Raw genomic sequence first — 18805 nt, forward strand, 5'->3', positions numbered from 1 at the left:
GATAACAGCTGGGGTACACAGGTAGCACTGTTTGGAACACTCATCTGTCACAGTTTGTTCAACCATTCCCCCATCAACAAGCATCTATTTTGCTTCCAATTCTCTGCTATTAAAAAAAATGATGCTATAAATATTTCATTGTCTTTGAAGGCTTTTTTTTTTGGTCAATGACTTCTTTGGGGAAGGCCCATCTTTTTAACCCCAGTATTTATCCAGTGATAAATGGCTGTGACTAATGGAATGCTATGATGTCTGAAAAACTGAAGCTGAATATCATCCAAAGAGAAATATATGGTATTAGAAGGATGCAACAAAAGAGACTACATGTGATAAGTGGTATAAAGGATGTCATCAAAGAAATGTATGATCAGAAAAAAAAAATGATGGACCCATCACATAGTGATAGTATGGGACAACCAACAGATGGCCTGCCTGCTCCACTGGTATCCAAGTACTGTAGAGAATGTCCTGGAATGCCCCCTTCGGTTAAAACATGGAGGATAGGGAGGAAGGTCACACAGAATAGACAGACATAGATGGGTTGCCATCTGTATTGTTGAAGGGAATATCCACATTAGACAGATCACATACACACTGGAATACTGGAATATATATTGAACTTCCTAACAATTAGAGCCATCCTACTATAGCAAGGGCTGCCACCAGTGGAAGTATTCAAGGAAAAAAGCTGAATGACCATCTCTTCTGGATGTTAGAAAGAGGATTCCAATACTGGATGAAAGGTCTGACTGGGTGATTTCTAAGGTTCCTTCCAACTCTGAGATTCTACGATTACCCTAAAAATAGGTTACAGCCAATCCATTTCATCACCTCCTACCTTGAGGCTAGAGATAAATGCTCACTTCCAAGCAAGATGTGACAAAGGCTGTATGACTCCATAGGCTCCCAGGTTATATATACTTTATAACCAATTCCCTGCAGAAAGTAGGAAATTTTATCTTTCTAGGTCTCTTCATAAAACCATTTTCATATAAGCCCTAGTAAGAAATAAAAAGTCAAGAGAATAGATACTGCTGATGCTACTAAAAATGTCACTTAAGTCCTTTCAGAGACTAAAGGGACTCCAGTAGAGAAAATATCAACTTTATTGATAAGAAACTCCTGTCACAACCTTTTCTAAAAAAAAGTTCACCATTAAGTACAGACAGACCCTGAAGGTATTCTTCTCGGGTCTACTCTGAATATTCAATAGATAACCCATATAGTGGAAATGGCTGCTGCTGTTTGTCTTTCATTCTAGAAGGGGACCATGAAAAGCAAGTGAACTGGGTTTACATGAAGGAAGGCTATGCAAAATCACCAGCCTCACTTTCTCCTCCGGAGCCATCTGAGACCAGTGGCCAGATATGGATCAAGAGAACTGCAGATGGCCCAGGATGCAGTGGAGGCTATTGGCCTTTTCAAGCTAAGGTCTTTAACAGGTCTCAGTTTGACTGAGACAGTGTCTAATTCAGTGATTAAGGCTTAAGAAAAAATGAGGCAAAGAATGGCCTCTTTAAAAAAAAAAAAAGATCTGGAAGAGGAAGACCCTCAGGGTTTCTGGCCAAAATGGTAACAGTTGTTATTTACATTCATTCTGAGCCAATCAGGACCCAAGCAATGACCAAGTAGGGCTTGATCTGGAACCAGAGTGATTTGAGGTTAAGGCTGATCTTTTAAGAGAAACCAAAACAAAAAAAAATTTCAGAGACTAAAATTTACATTCCCTAGTGGGAATACAGCATTCTAAAAACATTTGTTAATGTACCTCTTCAGCATTTTGTGGTGAGTGTAAGGGGAAAGGGAGCAGGGCAGAACCACAAAGTCAGTACTCTTCTCACTGTGTCATGCTTCCTACCATCTTGTTCCGAGCCTTCAATTCTACAGGCTAAACATCTCTCATCATATGGTATGTTCTCTAAGCCTTTCACTATCCTAGTCACCCTCCAACTTATCAATGTCCTTGTTAAATAAAATGTGGTTCTTAGAGCTGAACACAAGATTATAATGTTATTATCATCTTAACTACCCCAACATCAACTGGAGTTTTCTCAGTATATTATAGCAAAGCAGCTGATAAAACTGTTGATTTGCTTTAATGATAATTTCATTTTTTTTCTCCAAAGGGGATATATGAAGCAAAGAAGGGGAACTACTGTTCTAGATCTTACCCTGACCAATGTAAAAGAACTGGTTGCTTCCTAAGAAATGATAAGAACCTTGAGAGGAAGTGACCAATTCACCTTTGAGCTAAGATAAAGATGGGAAAAGTTGGGAGTAGTTTAACATGCACCCTAAATATTAGGAAGTTGGATTTGAGTTAAGAAAAAAGGCTCTCACTGCCTAAGATTTTATAGGGAATTTGGCCTAAGGGGAAGCAATCCAAAAAGACCAATGTGGAATTATGGGGAACTTACTGACTACCTTGGGATTGATGAAGATACTTGTGGTATGTGAATGATTATTATTGTATCATAAAAAAGATAACATAGGGAATTGACAGAAACAAGGGAAGACTTATATGAAGTGATACAGAGTAAAGAAAGGAGGACAAAGTGAACAATACAACAGTGATAATAACAATGTAAACAATAACAACAGGAACAATGATGAATTGGAAGGAATCACACTGGTCTTAGAGAAAAGATAAGGAAACACACTTTCTCTCAGGAAAGAGGTGAGGACTAGAGATGTGAAATTCAATATGCACAGTGAGATACATTTGTTGTTGATTGACTTTGTGACTAGCACAGTGTCACAGTAGGCATTTGATAAATGCATGCTGATTGCTGGTGGATTAAATGTTTTCCATTGTTACAAGGAAGCATTCAATGTCCATGTGTATACGTGTATGCATGTGTTTTAAAATGACTATTTTAGACATATAATCCTAACTAAAGATCCATAGCAACAGTATGAATGTAATGCAATATTTGTGCAGTGTAAGAAATGAAGATGAGGAATTCAGAGAAACATAAGAAGCCTTGAGTGAAATGATTTAGAGCCAAGTAAACAGACCTAGAAAAACAATATACTATGACCACAATAATGTAAGTGGAAAGGACAAAGCTAGGCTGTGATTATAAAGAACAATCTGGCCCCAGAAAAAAGATGCACTACTCTTCTTTCCTTGGAGAAGAAAGTGAGGAACTATGGATGTGAAATGTTTCACGCAGAGCCAGACAACCATTACTCATTTTGTTGCAAGGGAACACAGGAGGATAGTACAACCACAAATTACTGTGATGTTAAAACAAAAAGCATCAATAAAACTCTTTCAAAAATTAGCAGAAAATAAAAATTTAAATAAAAAAAGTTCTACTTTAACTCAGTTATATTTAAAAAAATAAAAATTAGCAGTTTGGGTCCAGTGCTATGAATAAAGGAAATTCTCGGAGCCAAGATGGCAGAGTAAAAGCAGGGACTTCTCTGAGCTCTCACCCAAAGCCCTCCAAATACCTGCAAAAAATTACTCTAAACAAATTCTAGAGCTACAGAACCCACAAAATGACAGAGTGAAATAAATCCTCAGCCCAAGATAACCTGGCAAGTCGACAGGAAAGGTCTTTTACACTGGGCAGGGAGTGGAGCAAAGTTCAGCATGGGCCACAGCAGGCCTGGGGGTGGAGGTGGGGGGAGACATGGGACAGAGTCATTGGCAGCTGTGGCAGTTTTCAGACTTCTCAACCTACAAATTCCAAAAAGGTCAGTGGGGAAAACTGCAGGACCTGGGTGAAAGATAAATGCACAGTCTGGCCATGTCTGACCCCAGCTCCAGGGAGGTGGGGGTGATGGTGGTAGCAGCAGCAGCAGTGGCAGTGGATGCTTCCAGAGCTCTGGGCCCACAGATGATGGGGGATCAAGCAGCTAATGCAAAATCCCTAAAGCCTGGGACAGTCCACCTACCCCCACCGGAAGCAGAGTCCTACTTTGACAAAGAGTTAGAAAGTCAAGTATTTGGTTAAGAAGATGAGTAAACACCATAAAAGAACTCAGATGATAGAATCTTATTTTGACAAAGAACATCAAAATATACAACCAGAAGGAGACAACAAAGTCAAAGCTCCTACCTCCAAAGCCTCCAAGAAAAATATGAATTGGTCTCAGGTCACAGAAGAGCTCAAAAAGGATTTTGAAAATCAAGTAAGAGAAGTAGAGCAAAAACTGGGAAGACAAATGAGAGTAATGCAAGAAAATCATAAAAAAGTAGTCAACAGTTTGCTAAAGGAGACCCAAAAAAAATCCTGAAGAAAATAACACCTTAAAAAATAGACTAACCCAAATGCCAAAAGAGATCCAAAAAGTCAATGAGGAGAAGAATGCTTTAAACAGCAGAGTTGGCCAATGGAAAAGGAGGTCCAAAAGTTCACTGAAGAAAATAATTCTTTAAAGATTAGAATGGAGCAAACAGAAGCTAATGACTTTATGAAAAGTCAAGAAATTATAAAACAAAACCAAAAGAATGAAGTAGCAGACAATGTGAAATATCTCACTGGAAAAACAACTGACCTGGAAAATAGATCCAGGAGAGACAATTTAAAAATTACTGGACTACCTGAAAGTCATGATCAAAAAAAGAGCCTAGACATCATCTTTCAAGAAACTGTCAAGGGAAATTGCTCTGATATTTTAGAACCAGAGGGTAAAATAGAAATGGAAAGAATCTACCAATCACCTCGCTTCCTAAAAGGAAAACTTCTAGGAATGTTGCACCCAAATTCCAGAGCTCCCAGGTCAAGGAGGGCAACCAGAGCAACCATTACAAGCAACCAGAAAGAAACAATTCAAACATTGTGAAAACACAATCAGGATAACACAAGATCTAGCAGCTTCTACTTCAAGGGATCAAGAGGCTTAGAATATGATATTCTGAAGGTCAGAGAAGCTAGGATTAAAATCAAGAATCACTTACTCAGCAAAACTGAGTATGACCTTCAGGGGAAAAAAATGGACATTTCAATGAAATAGAACTCTTTCAAGCATTCTTGATGAAAAGACCAGTGCTGAATAGAAAATTTGAATTTCAAATACAAGAATCAAGAGAAGTATGAAAAGGCAAACAAGAAAGAGCAATCATAAGAGCCTTATTAAAATTGAACTATTTACATTCCTACATGGAAAGATGATACTTGTAACTCATGAAACCTTTCTCAATATTAGGGTAGTTGGAGGAGACACAGAGAGAGAGAGAGGATACAGGGTGAGTTGAATATGAAGGGATGATATCTGAAAAATAAAGGGGTGAGAGAGGAATATATTGGAAGAAGGAGAAAGGGAGAGATAGAATGGGGTAAATTATCTAACATAAAAGAGGCAAGAAAAAGGTTTCACAATGGAGGGGAAGAGGGAAGAGGTGAGAAAGAATGAGTGAACCTTAATCTCATAGGTCTTGGCTTAAGGAAGGAATAACATACACACTCAATTGGGCATCTTACCGTACAGGAAAGTAGGGGGGAAGGGAATAAGAGGGGGGTGATGATAGAAGGGAGGACAGATTGAGGGAGGGAGTAGTCAGAAGTAAACACTTTTGAAAAGGGACAGGGTTGAAGGAGAAAATAGAACTGGGGGGCGGGATAAGATGGAGGGAAATGTCTTTCACAACATGACTATTATGGAAGTGTTTTGCATAATAACCTATAATGAACTTCTTGTCTTCTCAATGAGGGTGGGTGAGGAGGGAAGAAGAGACAGAATTTGGAACTCAAAGTTTTAAAAACAAATGTTAAAAAACAGTTTTTACATGCAACTGGGAAATAAGATATACAGGCAATGGGGTATAGAAATCTATCTTGCCCTTCAAGAAAGTAAAGGGTAAAGAGATAAGGGGGGGGGGGGAATGACAAAAGGGAGGGCAGACTGGGGGAAGAGGTAGTCAGAATGGATGCTATATAAGGGGAGGGGGAGGGGAAGATGAGGAGAAAATTTGGAACTCTAAATCTTGTGGAAATGAATGCTGAAAACTAAAAATAAATAAATAAATAAATTTAAAAAATAAAGTAAGTTCTCAATGAAGAAAGTCTCTTCATCAATGAAAGATGACAATTATTCTTCATCTTTTGGTGTTATAGAGTTGTCAGGGCACTAAGAGGTTAACTTGTTACCAGAGTAACAGATCAAATATCAATCAATCAATAAGCATTTTATTAAGAGCCTACTAGGTACAAGACATTATATTATGTCCTGGAGTTTCCATGGGGAAAAAACACGTACAACCTGTAAATGTATAAATAAATACAAAACATGCACAAATTAAACACAAGGGAGTTGGGGAGGAGGGGAAACACTAGCAGCTGAGAGTATCAGGAAAAATTTCATGTAGGAGGTGGCTCCTGAGGTGGGTTCTGAGATTCTAAGAGGCAGTGGTGAAAGAGTGCATTCCAGGCCTATAGGGCAACCTGAGGAAAAGCAAGAAGGCCAGTTTGACTGGGTGGGTTAAGTAAAGTATGAAAGGGAGTGATGAGTGCTATCTAGAAAGGTAGGCTGGAGTCCCACTGTGGAGTTTAAATATCAACTAAGGAGTTTCTAGTTTATCCTAGGGGTAATAAAGGGGTAGAAAGGAGGGGTGTGTGATATGGTCAGACCTGTCTGAGTAGTATTTTAGCAGCTGGGTGGAAGACTGGGGAATGAAGGGACCTGAGGCAAGGACACCAACTCTAAGACTACTGTAATAGTGAGAAGTGATAAGGCCACTAGTGTGGTAGCTACATAAGTGCAGAGAAGGAGATGGATGAGAGACATGAAGGCAGAATCAACAAGACCTGGCAATTGATTAGATAGCTAGGAAGGCTGAAGGAGAGAAGAGCTGAGGATGATTCCAAGGTTGTAAGCCTAGTTAACTGGTATGTATCCTCAACAGAAACATGGAAGTTAGGTTTTGAGGGGAAAATAACGAGTTCTGTTTTGGATGTGTTAAGTTTCAGATGCCTGAGAAACACCCAATAAGAAATTTATAATGGGCATCTGGAGACACAAGAATACAGCTCAAAATTGAGATGAGGCTTTGGATATATGGATTTTGGATTTTACACAGAAATGATAAATGAACCAAGAGGAGTCAATGAGATTACCAAGGAAAAAGGTGGCAGAGATAGAAGAGAAGGGTGACCAACAAGGACAGAACCTTGGATACAATTACAGTTAGAAGGAACAGTAATACAGTTAGGAGGAGGACCAAAAAAGAAAGAACATCATCAAAACCCAGAGAGGGGAGAGAATACAGGAAGAAATGGAAGTTGGTCAATAGTGTTAAAAAACAAAGTGTTAAAAGCCTGGTGGTCTTGAGATCTTCATGATAGTCCCTCCTTAAGGGACTTACAGGACATACTCATGGAAAAATATTTTTCAAAGTTAATACAGCTGTGTTCTCCAAACAATATTTTGTTTACCAGCAGTTTTTCTTCCTGGTAACAAACCTCCAAAACAATATTTTGTCCTGACACCTGCTATGCAAATCAGCCAGCTCTGGGTGGGGGGATAGTACCCCAAATCATAATATAAGAACCCCACTCTCAGAAGAGCACTTTGGAGTAGTCTCTTCCTACTAAGTGTTGTTTTCCAACACAGTGCCATCCTTACATGAATTTCTCTCTCTCTGTGTTTATTTCTGGTCCCCATTTTCTCTTTCCCTTTCCCCTTCTTCCCTACTGTTCGCAATAAGGCTTTACATTGAATTGATTCTCACTGTTTCACATATTATTCTCAGCACCTGAACTCATTAAAGGATTTTTTTTCCCCAATGTCTGCCCATGGGGCCTTTGCTTACACAAAAACTGGGTACCCAGACAAGGACTTAACCTAGTGACAGTTGCTTCTACGCTGAGGGAGTATGGCACTGTGGTCCCAACTACAGAAAGCAAGAGTCAATAGGAGGGCTATGTCCTCCCAGGAGAGATTCCCTTATGCCAGAGGACTGTCAAAAAACAAAGGTCAAGGAGGAAGACTGAGAAAATGCCACTGAATTTTTGACTTAAGAAACTTTTGGTGCCTTTGGAGAGGACAATTTCAGTTGAGTGAATTGAGATCAAGCATTAACTGAAAGGGGTTGAAAAAGAAATGAAAGAATAAGAGGAGATAGAACTTTTTCTAGTAGTTTGGTTTAAAAAGTAAGAGAAATACTATATCATAGTTTGAGAAGATAGTAGGGTTTAGGAAAGGTTTTCTGAAGATGGGGGAAACTAGGGCAAGCTTGTAAGCAGCAAGAAAGAAACCAGCAGATAGGGAGAGACTGAAGATTAGACAGAAAGAGGGAATGACTTAGATGGTGCTGGGGCGGGGGGGAGGGCAGCAATCTGGTGAAGAAGTATATCAAGGGGATGGGATCAGGGATCCAAGTAGAGGGACTGACCTTGGTGAGGAAAGGGGCCATGTTTTCATCATAAAACAGAGATTATCAAACAGAGGCAGGAAGGACATGAACCTAGAGGTCTTCCAAACTTGAAAGCTGACTCTCTATCCATTACTCCATGCTGCTTTTTAGCAAAAAAAAATCATATGCAGCATTTCAACCACAAATATGAGGTGTTATTACCACAGCAATCAGGACAAAAAGGAATATAATTTTGTCCTTGGAAAGAATGGCCGTGCTTGTGCAAGACTAGGCCCATTCATTTGATAGGGTCACCAGGATGTTTCCCAGGGAATCTGATTTTTCATCAATGAGACAGAAGGATAGGAACTACACATGATAGCCAAACTAGGCAAATACAACTTGTGCTTCTTGAAGTTTTTTATTCAATAAAAGGGAAAGAATACTAAGTTTGAAGTCAAGAGGTCCCAAATGTTCAAACTTCAATCCTGCTACTTACTGTCTTACTAACTATAAGATCTTAGGCAAATCACATAATTTCATAGGGTCTCAATTCCCCCATATGTAAACTGAGGATGTCAAATAAGATGATCCCTAAGGTCTCTTCCAGATTTAAATCCCATGATCCTAATAACCACTACAATGGTTCCAACTTTAGTTTCAGTTTTAGAAGTCAGGTTGACAAGGATTTCCACTAAGACCAGCTCTTTACCACATTTGGAGCCGGATTTTAAGAGATGGGAAAGAACCAACTTGATTCTTCGGCCTGATTTCTTTCCAAGTCACCTGACTGCAAAGGTGGTGATATGCTGCGACAAGGTGACGGCAATCTAGACTTTGCATTTGATCTAATCTAATGCACCATCTTTGGCTTCAAAGGTGACCTAGAATGTAAGAAAACATGAGAGGTCCAAGAACTAAGGCCTCTCCAACCCCAAGGGTACTCCTTCCTAAGGTTAAAATATTCATGGAAACCTAACCATGTACAAGAAACAAGGCCTAAGTCTCTCAAGATGTCAGAGCTGGAAGGGGACTTAGAGACTATCTAGCCCAATCTACTTCATACAACTACCACTCTCCACCTTTTTGTAAGTGAGAAAATTGATGTGCAGAAAAGGCAAGTGATTTGCCTGTCAAGACTACATAGTCCATTGTCTTCTCAATGAAGGGAGATGGGAGAAAAGGAGGAAGAAAATTTGGAACTCAATTAAAAAACCCAACAAATGTTAAAAATTGTTTTTATATATGACTAGGGAAAAAGCAAAAGATTAAATTTAAAAAAAACTACATAGCCCAAGTAAAACTAAAATATGAGTGCTACCCATCTCCTAATAGAGAAGTGACAGACTGAGCAAGCAAACTGAGACGTTTTTGGACCTGGTCAAGGTAGGGATTTGTTTTGCTTGACTGTACATAATTGAAATTTATTTTATTTTATTTTTTCTTGCTTTCTCAATGAAGGGTGAGAGGGAAGATGGAAGGGAAAGAATGTGGATCTGAAGATAAAACAAAACTGAATTTTAAAAAACAAAAACAAAGCACACAAAAATGAAAATGTGAAGATCAAAATGTGTTTTTCCTTCCCTAAGCTAATACTTTTATCCCAGACTTAGGATGTGAATAAACTAACTTCTATCAAAGGAAATTAGAGGCCTGAAAATGAAAGAGTAATTCATTTTTATCATAATGTCTCAGTTACAAGAGATCTGGCAGGTCCAATCTCTTACTCCTTGAAGAAATGCCCAATATGCATGACATTCAACAAATCCTCTGCTTGAGTGACGGGAAGTTCACCTTATAAGATAACCCATTTGATTATAGAATCTCATAGAATATAAGAACTGGAAAGGAATCTCAAGAAACCATCTAATCCTGCCTTTTGAACTAACTGAAATTAGTAACATGCCCAAAGTTATAAAGCTAATGCTAGTATTAAGAAATCAGATTGGTCCTTCCACTGAACCATACCCCCCTCTTGACAAAAGCTAAGCTTTTCTTTTCTATGTAAAAATCACATCTTAGCATTTAGCATGTCTCTTACACGCTAGGGGAGGGAACTTAATTTAGTCTGAATTTCTGAGAGATCCAAGGAATATATAAATGACATGAGATTAAATGCTCTCCCCACCCCCAAGTTCCCTTTCAGCTATACATATCCCTCTTTAGTTAGAAAGAATTGCTTTTTTTTTCACCCTATCAGCTTTCCAAACCCTCATGTTAAACCTGTTTCTTGTGAGAAACGCAGCTAAAATGATCATATTCCTTCTCAAAAGCACACCAACAGGCAACGCTCCACACTACCATCTTTTGGATCACTCTACAACATGCTACTGAGAGACCAGAAAACCAGCCTCACATCAGGCTATCGAGAGACAAAAGGCTTTGGGGAACAGGTCATAAGCAGTTAATGAGAGCAATTACCTAATCAAACAAAGCCCCCAGAGAATGGAGTCACAAATGAATGACAGTAAAAATATACTTAGCAAGGAGACTTTATGGAGCAAAAGGAATCGTTGAGAAAAAACCAAAACAACTACAACAAAAAATTCATCATGAGAAATTTTGGAAATGTTATTTTTATTCTAAACCACGATCTGCTATACAGAGACAAAGAAAATTCCTTTAAAATAGTTGGGAGAGGAGGGAAGGAATAGGAGAATAGAGGAAACATCACCTAGACAACAAGAGCTTGAACAGACCTGAGGAAAGCTAAGTAGCCAATCGATAGGGAACATAAAAAACCAAAACTGCTTTGGAGAGGCATAAGAAAAATACAACGCAATGAAGGGTACCCTTTATGTAGAATCTGGAAGAGGACAGAATAGAAGTTGTTTGCAGAGGATACATTACTAGAGTTAGACTGGAACATAGTACAAAACTTCCTGACTGAAATCAAAGGATTCTTTAACAGTAGAGCTAAAGGGAACCTCGGAGAAATTATCTAAACCAATCACACCATAAAGATAAAAAGCCCAAGGGGGTGAAATGACTTGCCCGAGATCGTACAACTAGTTAGTGGCACAGCCGGGGCTCATTCTAGTTCCCCCAAGGAGGAGGATGGCTTCCAGTCCAGAAACAGGATCCACAAAATAAGCCCAGTTGGGTCCTAGCTCCTTTCAGATCTCTCCAGTTGGATGGATAGGAAATCTCCTGACTCTCCAGTCTAATGTTTTTGGAGTAGGCTTAGAATTCAATACAGCCCATACGGTGTGAATATGTTTTTAAAAGACCTACTGGCTACATTTAGCAAGACCCCTGAACTCTGAAGGTCTTTCAAATTCATGTTTGTCTCATTAAGTATACACAGTATAGGAAGGAAGTGTTAACAATGTAGAGAAGGAAGTAATGAAGATTAATAGAATAATGTAAGAGACACAGTAAATGAGATTGGGTAAGAAATCATGGTGAACACTGGGAAGTGACTGAAAAGTTAATCTTTATATACTGATATTAACATGTAAATAGTTACTAAGCAAGTTTAATTGGTTAATATTTAATATTATGTTTTTTAATAATAAGACTACAGAAAAAGAGGAGTCCCAAGTGGCCCTGGGTCCACATCTGTAAAAAAGTAGTTTAAGCAAATGGTTCATGGATCAAAGTGGATCTGTTGATGGGTGGTTTGTACATTCAAAAGAAGCCAAATGGCTCTAGGTTCATCTAGTGGCTTTCCCACCCCCCTGGATAGAAACTCAGAAAAGGAAGCACTGTCACCATAACCATCTGCATTCCCCCGTCTGTTAGTTAAACACTAGATCAAAAGAAAACTTTTGCTAAGGTTGTAAAAGAGAAACCAGGTGAAGAAGGAAAGCAAGTAGCAACTTAATGTTATTTCCATCCTTCCTGGATACATTGAGTATCCTCCATAAAGGGTCTGAAAATAAGATTAAAAAAGTTTGGTTGTGCAAGGAGAAACCATGACCTGTCCAAGTATTTCATGTCTATGCATCCAGAAGAGAATGAGGCAATCAGTTACGTGTTCCTAAAGTCCAGCAGTGTCTGTAGAACAGGGTACCAGGCTGAGGATAGACTCAGGGAGTAAGTATACAGTGACACAACTAATAATTAACATGTCAACCAAAAAAAAAAGGTAGATCTTTATTCAAAACCACAAGGGTGATAAGAATAAAAGAATCAGAACAGTTCATGCCTTTAAGCATCACGGGGAAGCAACCTTTAACATACAGCTCCTACACAGTATCGTGGAATATCAGAACTAGAAGGGATCATAGTAAAATCACTATCCCCAATTCACCTCTCTCCCATTTACAAATGGAGAAACAGAGAGAGGTCCAATGACAGGAAGAGACTTGCCCAAAGTTTTGTGGCTAATTAGTTATGAGGTCAAGGCTGGTCCACCAGCACATTGTTCCTTTTAATACAGACACAGTTATTAGTATTTGGCATAATGTTCCTGGGATTGATGACACAAATGCTTTTTGGCTACAGATAGGTAGTAAGATGCCTTTTTTTTGTGATATTCAGCATCAGCACAGCCTCCTTAGCTCAAAAGGAATCTTGAGATCTTTTGGTCATTCACCTAGAACCAAAACCCTAAAGACAGGATACCAGATATACGTAAGAGGGAAAAAATTCTTTAAATTGAGTACCAAAACAGATGGCCAAAAAAAAAAAAAAAAAATCACTACATGAAAATGTCTGAAGTTTAATTAAAATGGTATCACCAATCATAGCTGTCTTCACTAAACAGCGATGCATGCTGCTTCCTCTTGTTTCACAGTTGGCTACTTTAATTCTTGGTCCTGAAACCTTACAGTAATGACTCAAATCCAGCTTTGAAGAAGGTATTAGGAAAACCAAGGAGAATGTGTGAAATTACAGTTAGCCCTGGTGCAACAGTGGATAAGGCAGCACAGAAACATTCATTCTCAGGAAACACCTATCCTAACACAGATGTGGTTGATGGTAGCCCATCCCAGAGAGAGACAAAAACCATACAACATGAAGAGGAAAGATAAGAATCAAACAAAAGGTATAGAGCAATATGTGCATGAGGGAGGATGGTGGGGAAGAGGAAAAAAAAACCTGGAGAACTTTCAGATACACACTTAAAATCTTAACTTTCAAATCAGCCAGTTCCCACGACCATGAGGCTTCACAGTCACTGGTTTAGTTCCTGTTTGGTTGTTTTATAATCAAGTCTTGCCACAGGAGCCTAGAAACTGAAAGGCAAGTTTCATCTTACTAGGTTGTGAAATCTGGGTGTCAGGGTGGAGTCCTGCTCCCCTATGAGAAACTGAGTCATTTGCCAATTTTAGTCAATCTGTGACCACAATCTGCATATATACATATCTCCTCTAACAAGTTAATTTTCTAGATCTCACTACTGGACCTAACACGAAATCTCCTTCACAACATCCTTTAAATTGTCTTATAATTTAGCTGCTAAAAACTTCAAGTAACTATGTGCAAAACACACAACCTAAGGAGCCCAGACTGGGCCTTTTCTTCTAGGAATGTGCTTGTTTCATATAATATGCACAGTTACTTCCTTGTGGAGTCTCTGACACTGAATCATTGCAGGAAGTTTCTTTTGCTAATTTACTATTCCTTAAAACAAAAAACAAAAAAAAACCCAACAACAACCCCAAATCCCCCACCTCCGAAAAGAGTAATCTATCACCGACCAAACACCATCAATACTGCTTTACTGAATGTCTTCACCAAAGGCAGGAACTGGTCTAATTTCCTGTCACTGTTTTATTCCACAGATTTCATAGATGTCTTAAAAAAAAAGATGAGGGTAATGAGGGTGGAAATGGGTTTCTATGCACTCTTGTTTCTATATCATCTGTTCAATCAATTAATCAAATCGATCAATAAACATTTGTTAAGTGCCTACTACGTGCAAAGTTCTGTTCAAACAATCTCTTTCAATTAAGAAGTGTCTAACATTTCTTACCTACACAACACAGTCTATGAAATAATCCCTGAGGTACCTAAATTCCTTTCCAAGCAATTATCCCTCATTAAACTAAAAGGTTTACTCATCTGTCCACTGACAGGGAGGGTAAGCCCACAACAATCAATGTATCGCCCCTCGAGAAGAGAAAACCAACACCCAGGGACATTCTTCTCTGTTGAGTGGCAAATGTCACTTACTTGGTATATAGGTTTTGTTTCTGTAAAAGTACATGGGATGAAATTAACAGCTATCCCTCCAAAAGTACTTGATGAATGAGATTTACTACAGACCAAGCAATCTTTATTTCAACAGCTTCTGGGTGGTGTGAGGGTGGTTCTCTTCCCTCTAGTAAAAGCAGCTCACATTTATACAGTGCTTTACAAACCATAAAACACTTTTCTCACATTACTCTTGTGATAAATTAAATGGTGGAAGCATTTTTAGTCATTTTATAGATGAGGAAACAGATTCTTGGAGAAAGAAAGTGGCTTACAGATTATAGGATTTTAGTGCTGGAATAGAATTTAGGGATCAACTTGGAGAACTACTCTGGATCTTATCTTCATCCGCTTCCCATGAGTCAATCCTCTGCCCTTTTCTTTCTTACTCTCTCTCCTAGGTCAATTTCACTTACTACCAGGGCTTAAAAACAGATGATTCTCAAATCTACACCTTCTTGGTTCCATTAGAATGTGAACTCCTCAGGGATGGTTTCCTTTGTACTTGTATCCCCAATACCTGTCAGTTGATTGAGCTAATCCTGACACCTCTCCTGAGCTACACCATGTATCTTTGCACATAGGCATAGTGCCTACAGAACATTTCCACTTAGGTGTCCCACTGGCACCTCTGAGTCAACAGATCCAGAATCGTTTATTATCTTTCCTCCTATACCTATTCCCTCTTCTGACTTTACCATTTCTGTCTGTAACACAACCATTTAATCTTCCATATTACTATGAGAGGATGCTAGGTAGTGCAGCACATAAAGAGCTGGGACTCAGGCAGACTAGAGTTCAAATCTGACTTCACATACTGTATAGCCCTAGGCATGCCACTTAATCTCGATTTGCCTCAGTTTCCTCAACTGTAAAATGGAAAGAGCCCTCATAGGGCTCTTGTGAGGATCAAATGAGATAATATCTGTAAATCATTTAGGACAATACTGACACACAGCAGGCACTTAATAAATGCTTGTTTCCTTCCATGTTCATAACTTTAGGATTACCTTTGGATTGAAAGATGAGAGAAGAATCATTTACCAAAGCCTGTCAATCCTACCTGTGTTGAATCTCTGGCATCAAATCCCCACTCTTTTCCCACCGCCACTAACCTAGTAGACAACCATTACCACTTACCTGAACTACTGTAATAGTCTCCATTCATTCCCCCAAAATCTTATACAAAGATCTGGACATGTAATAACTTTGCCCAAAAATCTTTGGTGACTTCCTACTGTTTAGTGAGGAAACTTCAAAATTCTACCTGCTTATCAGGGCCCTCAACAATAGGACACTCTCATCTTCTCTCATGTTACTCTCCATGTACTCTATGATCCCAGCCAAACTGGACTCTTCCATTCCCTGGATATGCTCTGTGCTCTGTGCTCTCCTACCTCTCTGATTATACCACTACTCTCCATACCTGAAACATCCTCTTCTCCCTTTTGCTTTTAAATTTCTACGACACCTTTTAAAGCCCAAATCAAAGACCACCTTCTCTATGAAGTTGAAGCTAATCCTTCCTCCTTCCAATTCAAAACTTGCATGTAACAGAGTTTTACAACTCTCCAATGCACTTTTCATGTAATTCTAATATATGCTTGCTGTTTTTTTCAGTTGTGTCCAATTCTTGGGGTTGGGGTTTTCTTGGCAAAGATACTGGAATGGTTTGCCATTTCCTTTTCCAGCTCATGTGACATATGAAGAAACTGAGGCACAGTTAAAGTGACTTGCCCAGGTCAATGTGTCATTAAGTGTCTGAGATCAGATTTGAATCGAGGAAGATGAGTATTCCTGACTCCAGGCCCAGCACTGTATCCACTGCACCACCTAGCTGCCTTATCTTATCCACTTACTAGAATGTAACTTGTTGAGGTCAGGTACTCTGTCTTTTCTACATTTTGTATCTCTCCCAATTCCAGGACTGTACTCTGTTAACAACTGGCACTTTTAATAAATGTCTGCTGAAATTGTGAAGGAATTGCATAAATATTAGATCTGAAAGGAGCCTTGGAAACTGCCTCATTTAACAGAGTTCCAAAGAGGGGAAGCATTCTTCCAAAGTTCAATAAGCACTAGAAATTAAAATCCAGAACTAACTCCAAATTCAGGGTTTTTCACCACAACATCCCACGAGCTCTCTAGAACACAGAACAACAATCACAAACCCAATTCTAGTGACCAAGGTTTGTCTATCATCCACATCCCTGGTGTTTTCATGGATAAACACTGGATTTGGAATCAGAGAGACCCAAGGTTTTAACACTTACTAGTTTGGGGCAATTCATGTTATTTCTCAGTACCTCAAAATATTATAGGATTTAAAGCAGAAAAGGACCTTCAAGACCTGTGTTTGAAATCTGCCTCCTATGCTCACCAGCTTTGTGATCATGGGCCTCAGTTGTTTAACTGTAAAATGAGGATTCGGGTAGTTCCTATTTCATAGTCCTGATAAGAATCAAAAGGGATAATTCATGTAAAGCATTTTGCAAATCCTAAAAGATTCTACATAAATGTCAGCTACTTAATGCAACCTACTCACTTTACAGAGGAAGAAAAGGAATTCCAGAGAGGTGGCCCTGGAGAAAGGACTTGGTCTCTAGGAGTTAGGAAGACTGGTTCCAGCACAGCCTCCAAATTCCTGCTAGCACGAAGCTGAGCAAGTCACTTCTAACCTCCATAAAGTCTCCATAAGACTAAGTTGTAAAGACAATTGTCTGTTTGCACTGGTGGAGTAAGTTTCCTCATCAGGAGTAACCTGCATACCAATAATGTATGTATGTATGTGCACACACACATACACACTGGCTTCCTGTAAGTCTCAATTAAAATCCTACATTCTACGGAAAGCTTTCCCTAATCCCTCTTAATACCAGTACTTTACCCCTCTTCATTATTTCCTTGTAGGGCACTTGCTTTGTTTCAATGTTTGCATGTGGTGTCCCCTCCCCCCATCAGATGATGCTCTCCTGGAGCGCAGGGTCTGTCTTTGGCCTCCTTTTGTACCCCTAGCCCTTAGTGCAAGCACACAGTAGGCGCTTAATGGATGTTAATTTATGTACATACATTTACATACACACACACATGCGCCTCTGTATCTCCATCCCTATCTCTCCATTCATTCTTCTCCAGCACTTCAATAATGCTACTAGAAGCCTACGGAGGTGAAGTGACTTGCCTTCCCTCACCACCTGCAGTACATTCTGCTCCACACTAGGCAGCACCTGCCGTGTGCATGAAGCCTCCCCGACAGCCCCTCCGCACCTAACACCGCTGGAGCCACAGCGGCCCGGGGCACGCGAGCTGGAAGGAGCCTTGGAGTCACCTAGTCTGACAGGTCCATTCCGCAGAGGAAGAAACTGAGGCCCTGAGAGGGGGCATGGCTTAGGATCCTTCACTTTACGGACGGGGAAACTGAGGACCGGAGAGTTGGAGCGACTTGGCCAAGGTCACAAAGGGATCAAGTGGGAGGCACTTGGGATTCGAACTCAAGTTCACTCCCTACGAGTCAGGTGCCAAAGTCCGAAGCCCCGGCCTCGACCCTGGCCCTGCCCCGAGGGGCTTGGGACGAGCCCCCCCCAGGAGGCCGCGGGGCCGCAGGCGGGGGTCGGGCTTCAGGCTCCCCGGCGAGAGTCCGAGGCGGCGCCTCCGCTCAGGCCTGGGCACCGGGGGAGGAGGCTCCTCGGGCCTGCCGAGCCTGAGTGCGCGCGAGAGGCATGGGGGCCAGACCCGCCATGGAGGCGCGGGGAGACCCGGCCGCAGCTCCGGCCCCGGCCCCGACCCCGGCCTTGGGGTCCCCCCCGCAGATACCCCGCTCTCGCCCCAACTCCGGCTTCTCCTTCACTCACCATCGCCGCCGCCATCTTGGATCCACGTGTCGCCGCCGCCGACGTCAGCGGAAGTGGCGCCCCCAGTCTGACGGAGTTTCAGCCCGGCCACAGGGATGTCCGTCCTGGGATGCCTCTGGGCTCGGGGTCCCGATGACCGGAAAGGCAGAGGCGCGGAATCTGGGACTCGGAGAACTACGGGGTCGCCGATTCGCCGCAGGAGGGGAAATTGTAACTCTGGACGCCATCTTGACTCCTGGCAACGACCTCCCTCCCTCCCCCCCCCCCCTTGCTCACCCATACGTGGCTTTCTGCGCCATCTTGACTCCTGGCAACGACTTCCTTAGTTACCCACTGCAGGCCACCCTGTGCCGTTTTGGTTGCCGGCAGGACGCAGTATTGCCGGGTCTGCTTCGAGCTCGATTTTCTCAGAATGGGGCAGAATATCCTTGATTTTGAGTCCGGGAGTGAACACCGCCGAGCTTGCGGAGCCGGCCTGGTACTGGGCCTCACCACAGAAGTCCTT

The 18805-nt window shown here is 40.8% G+C and overlaps 1 protein-coding gene across 2 annotated transcripts in view; it reads right to left on the bottom strand.

Annotated features, from left to right (window-relative positions):
* TM9SF4 (transmembrane 9 superfamily member 4) overlaps nt 1-18471 on the bottom strand; it is a 65735-nt gene extending 47264 nt beyond the window's left edge. Inside the window, exon 1 of one of the 2 annotated variants that reach the window (XM_072631608.1) lies at nt 18301-18471. In XM_072631608.1, coding sequence (XP_072487709.1) covers nt 18301-18315 — 15 coding nt within the window. In that variant the 5' untranslated portion in view covers nt 18316-18471. Of the gene's footprint in view, nt 1-16829; nt 17285-18300 lie in introns of those variants that run through there. The other variant, XM_072631609.1, reaches the window with a different exon arrangement.
* Between the last annotated feature and the right edge of the window lie 334 nt (nt 18472-18805).

The sequence above is a fragment of the Notamacropus eugenii genome, chromosome 1, assembly GCF_028372415.1.
Source record: "Notamacropus eugenii isolate mMacEug1 chromosome 1, mMacEug1.pri_v2, whole genome shotgun sequence".
Lineage (NCBI taxonomy): Eukaryota > Metazoa > Chordata > Mammalia > Diprotodontia > Macropodidae > Notamacropus > Notamacropus eugenii.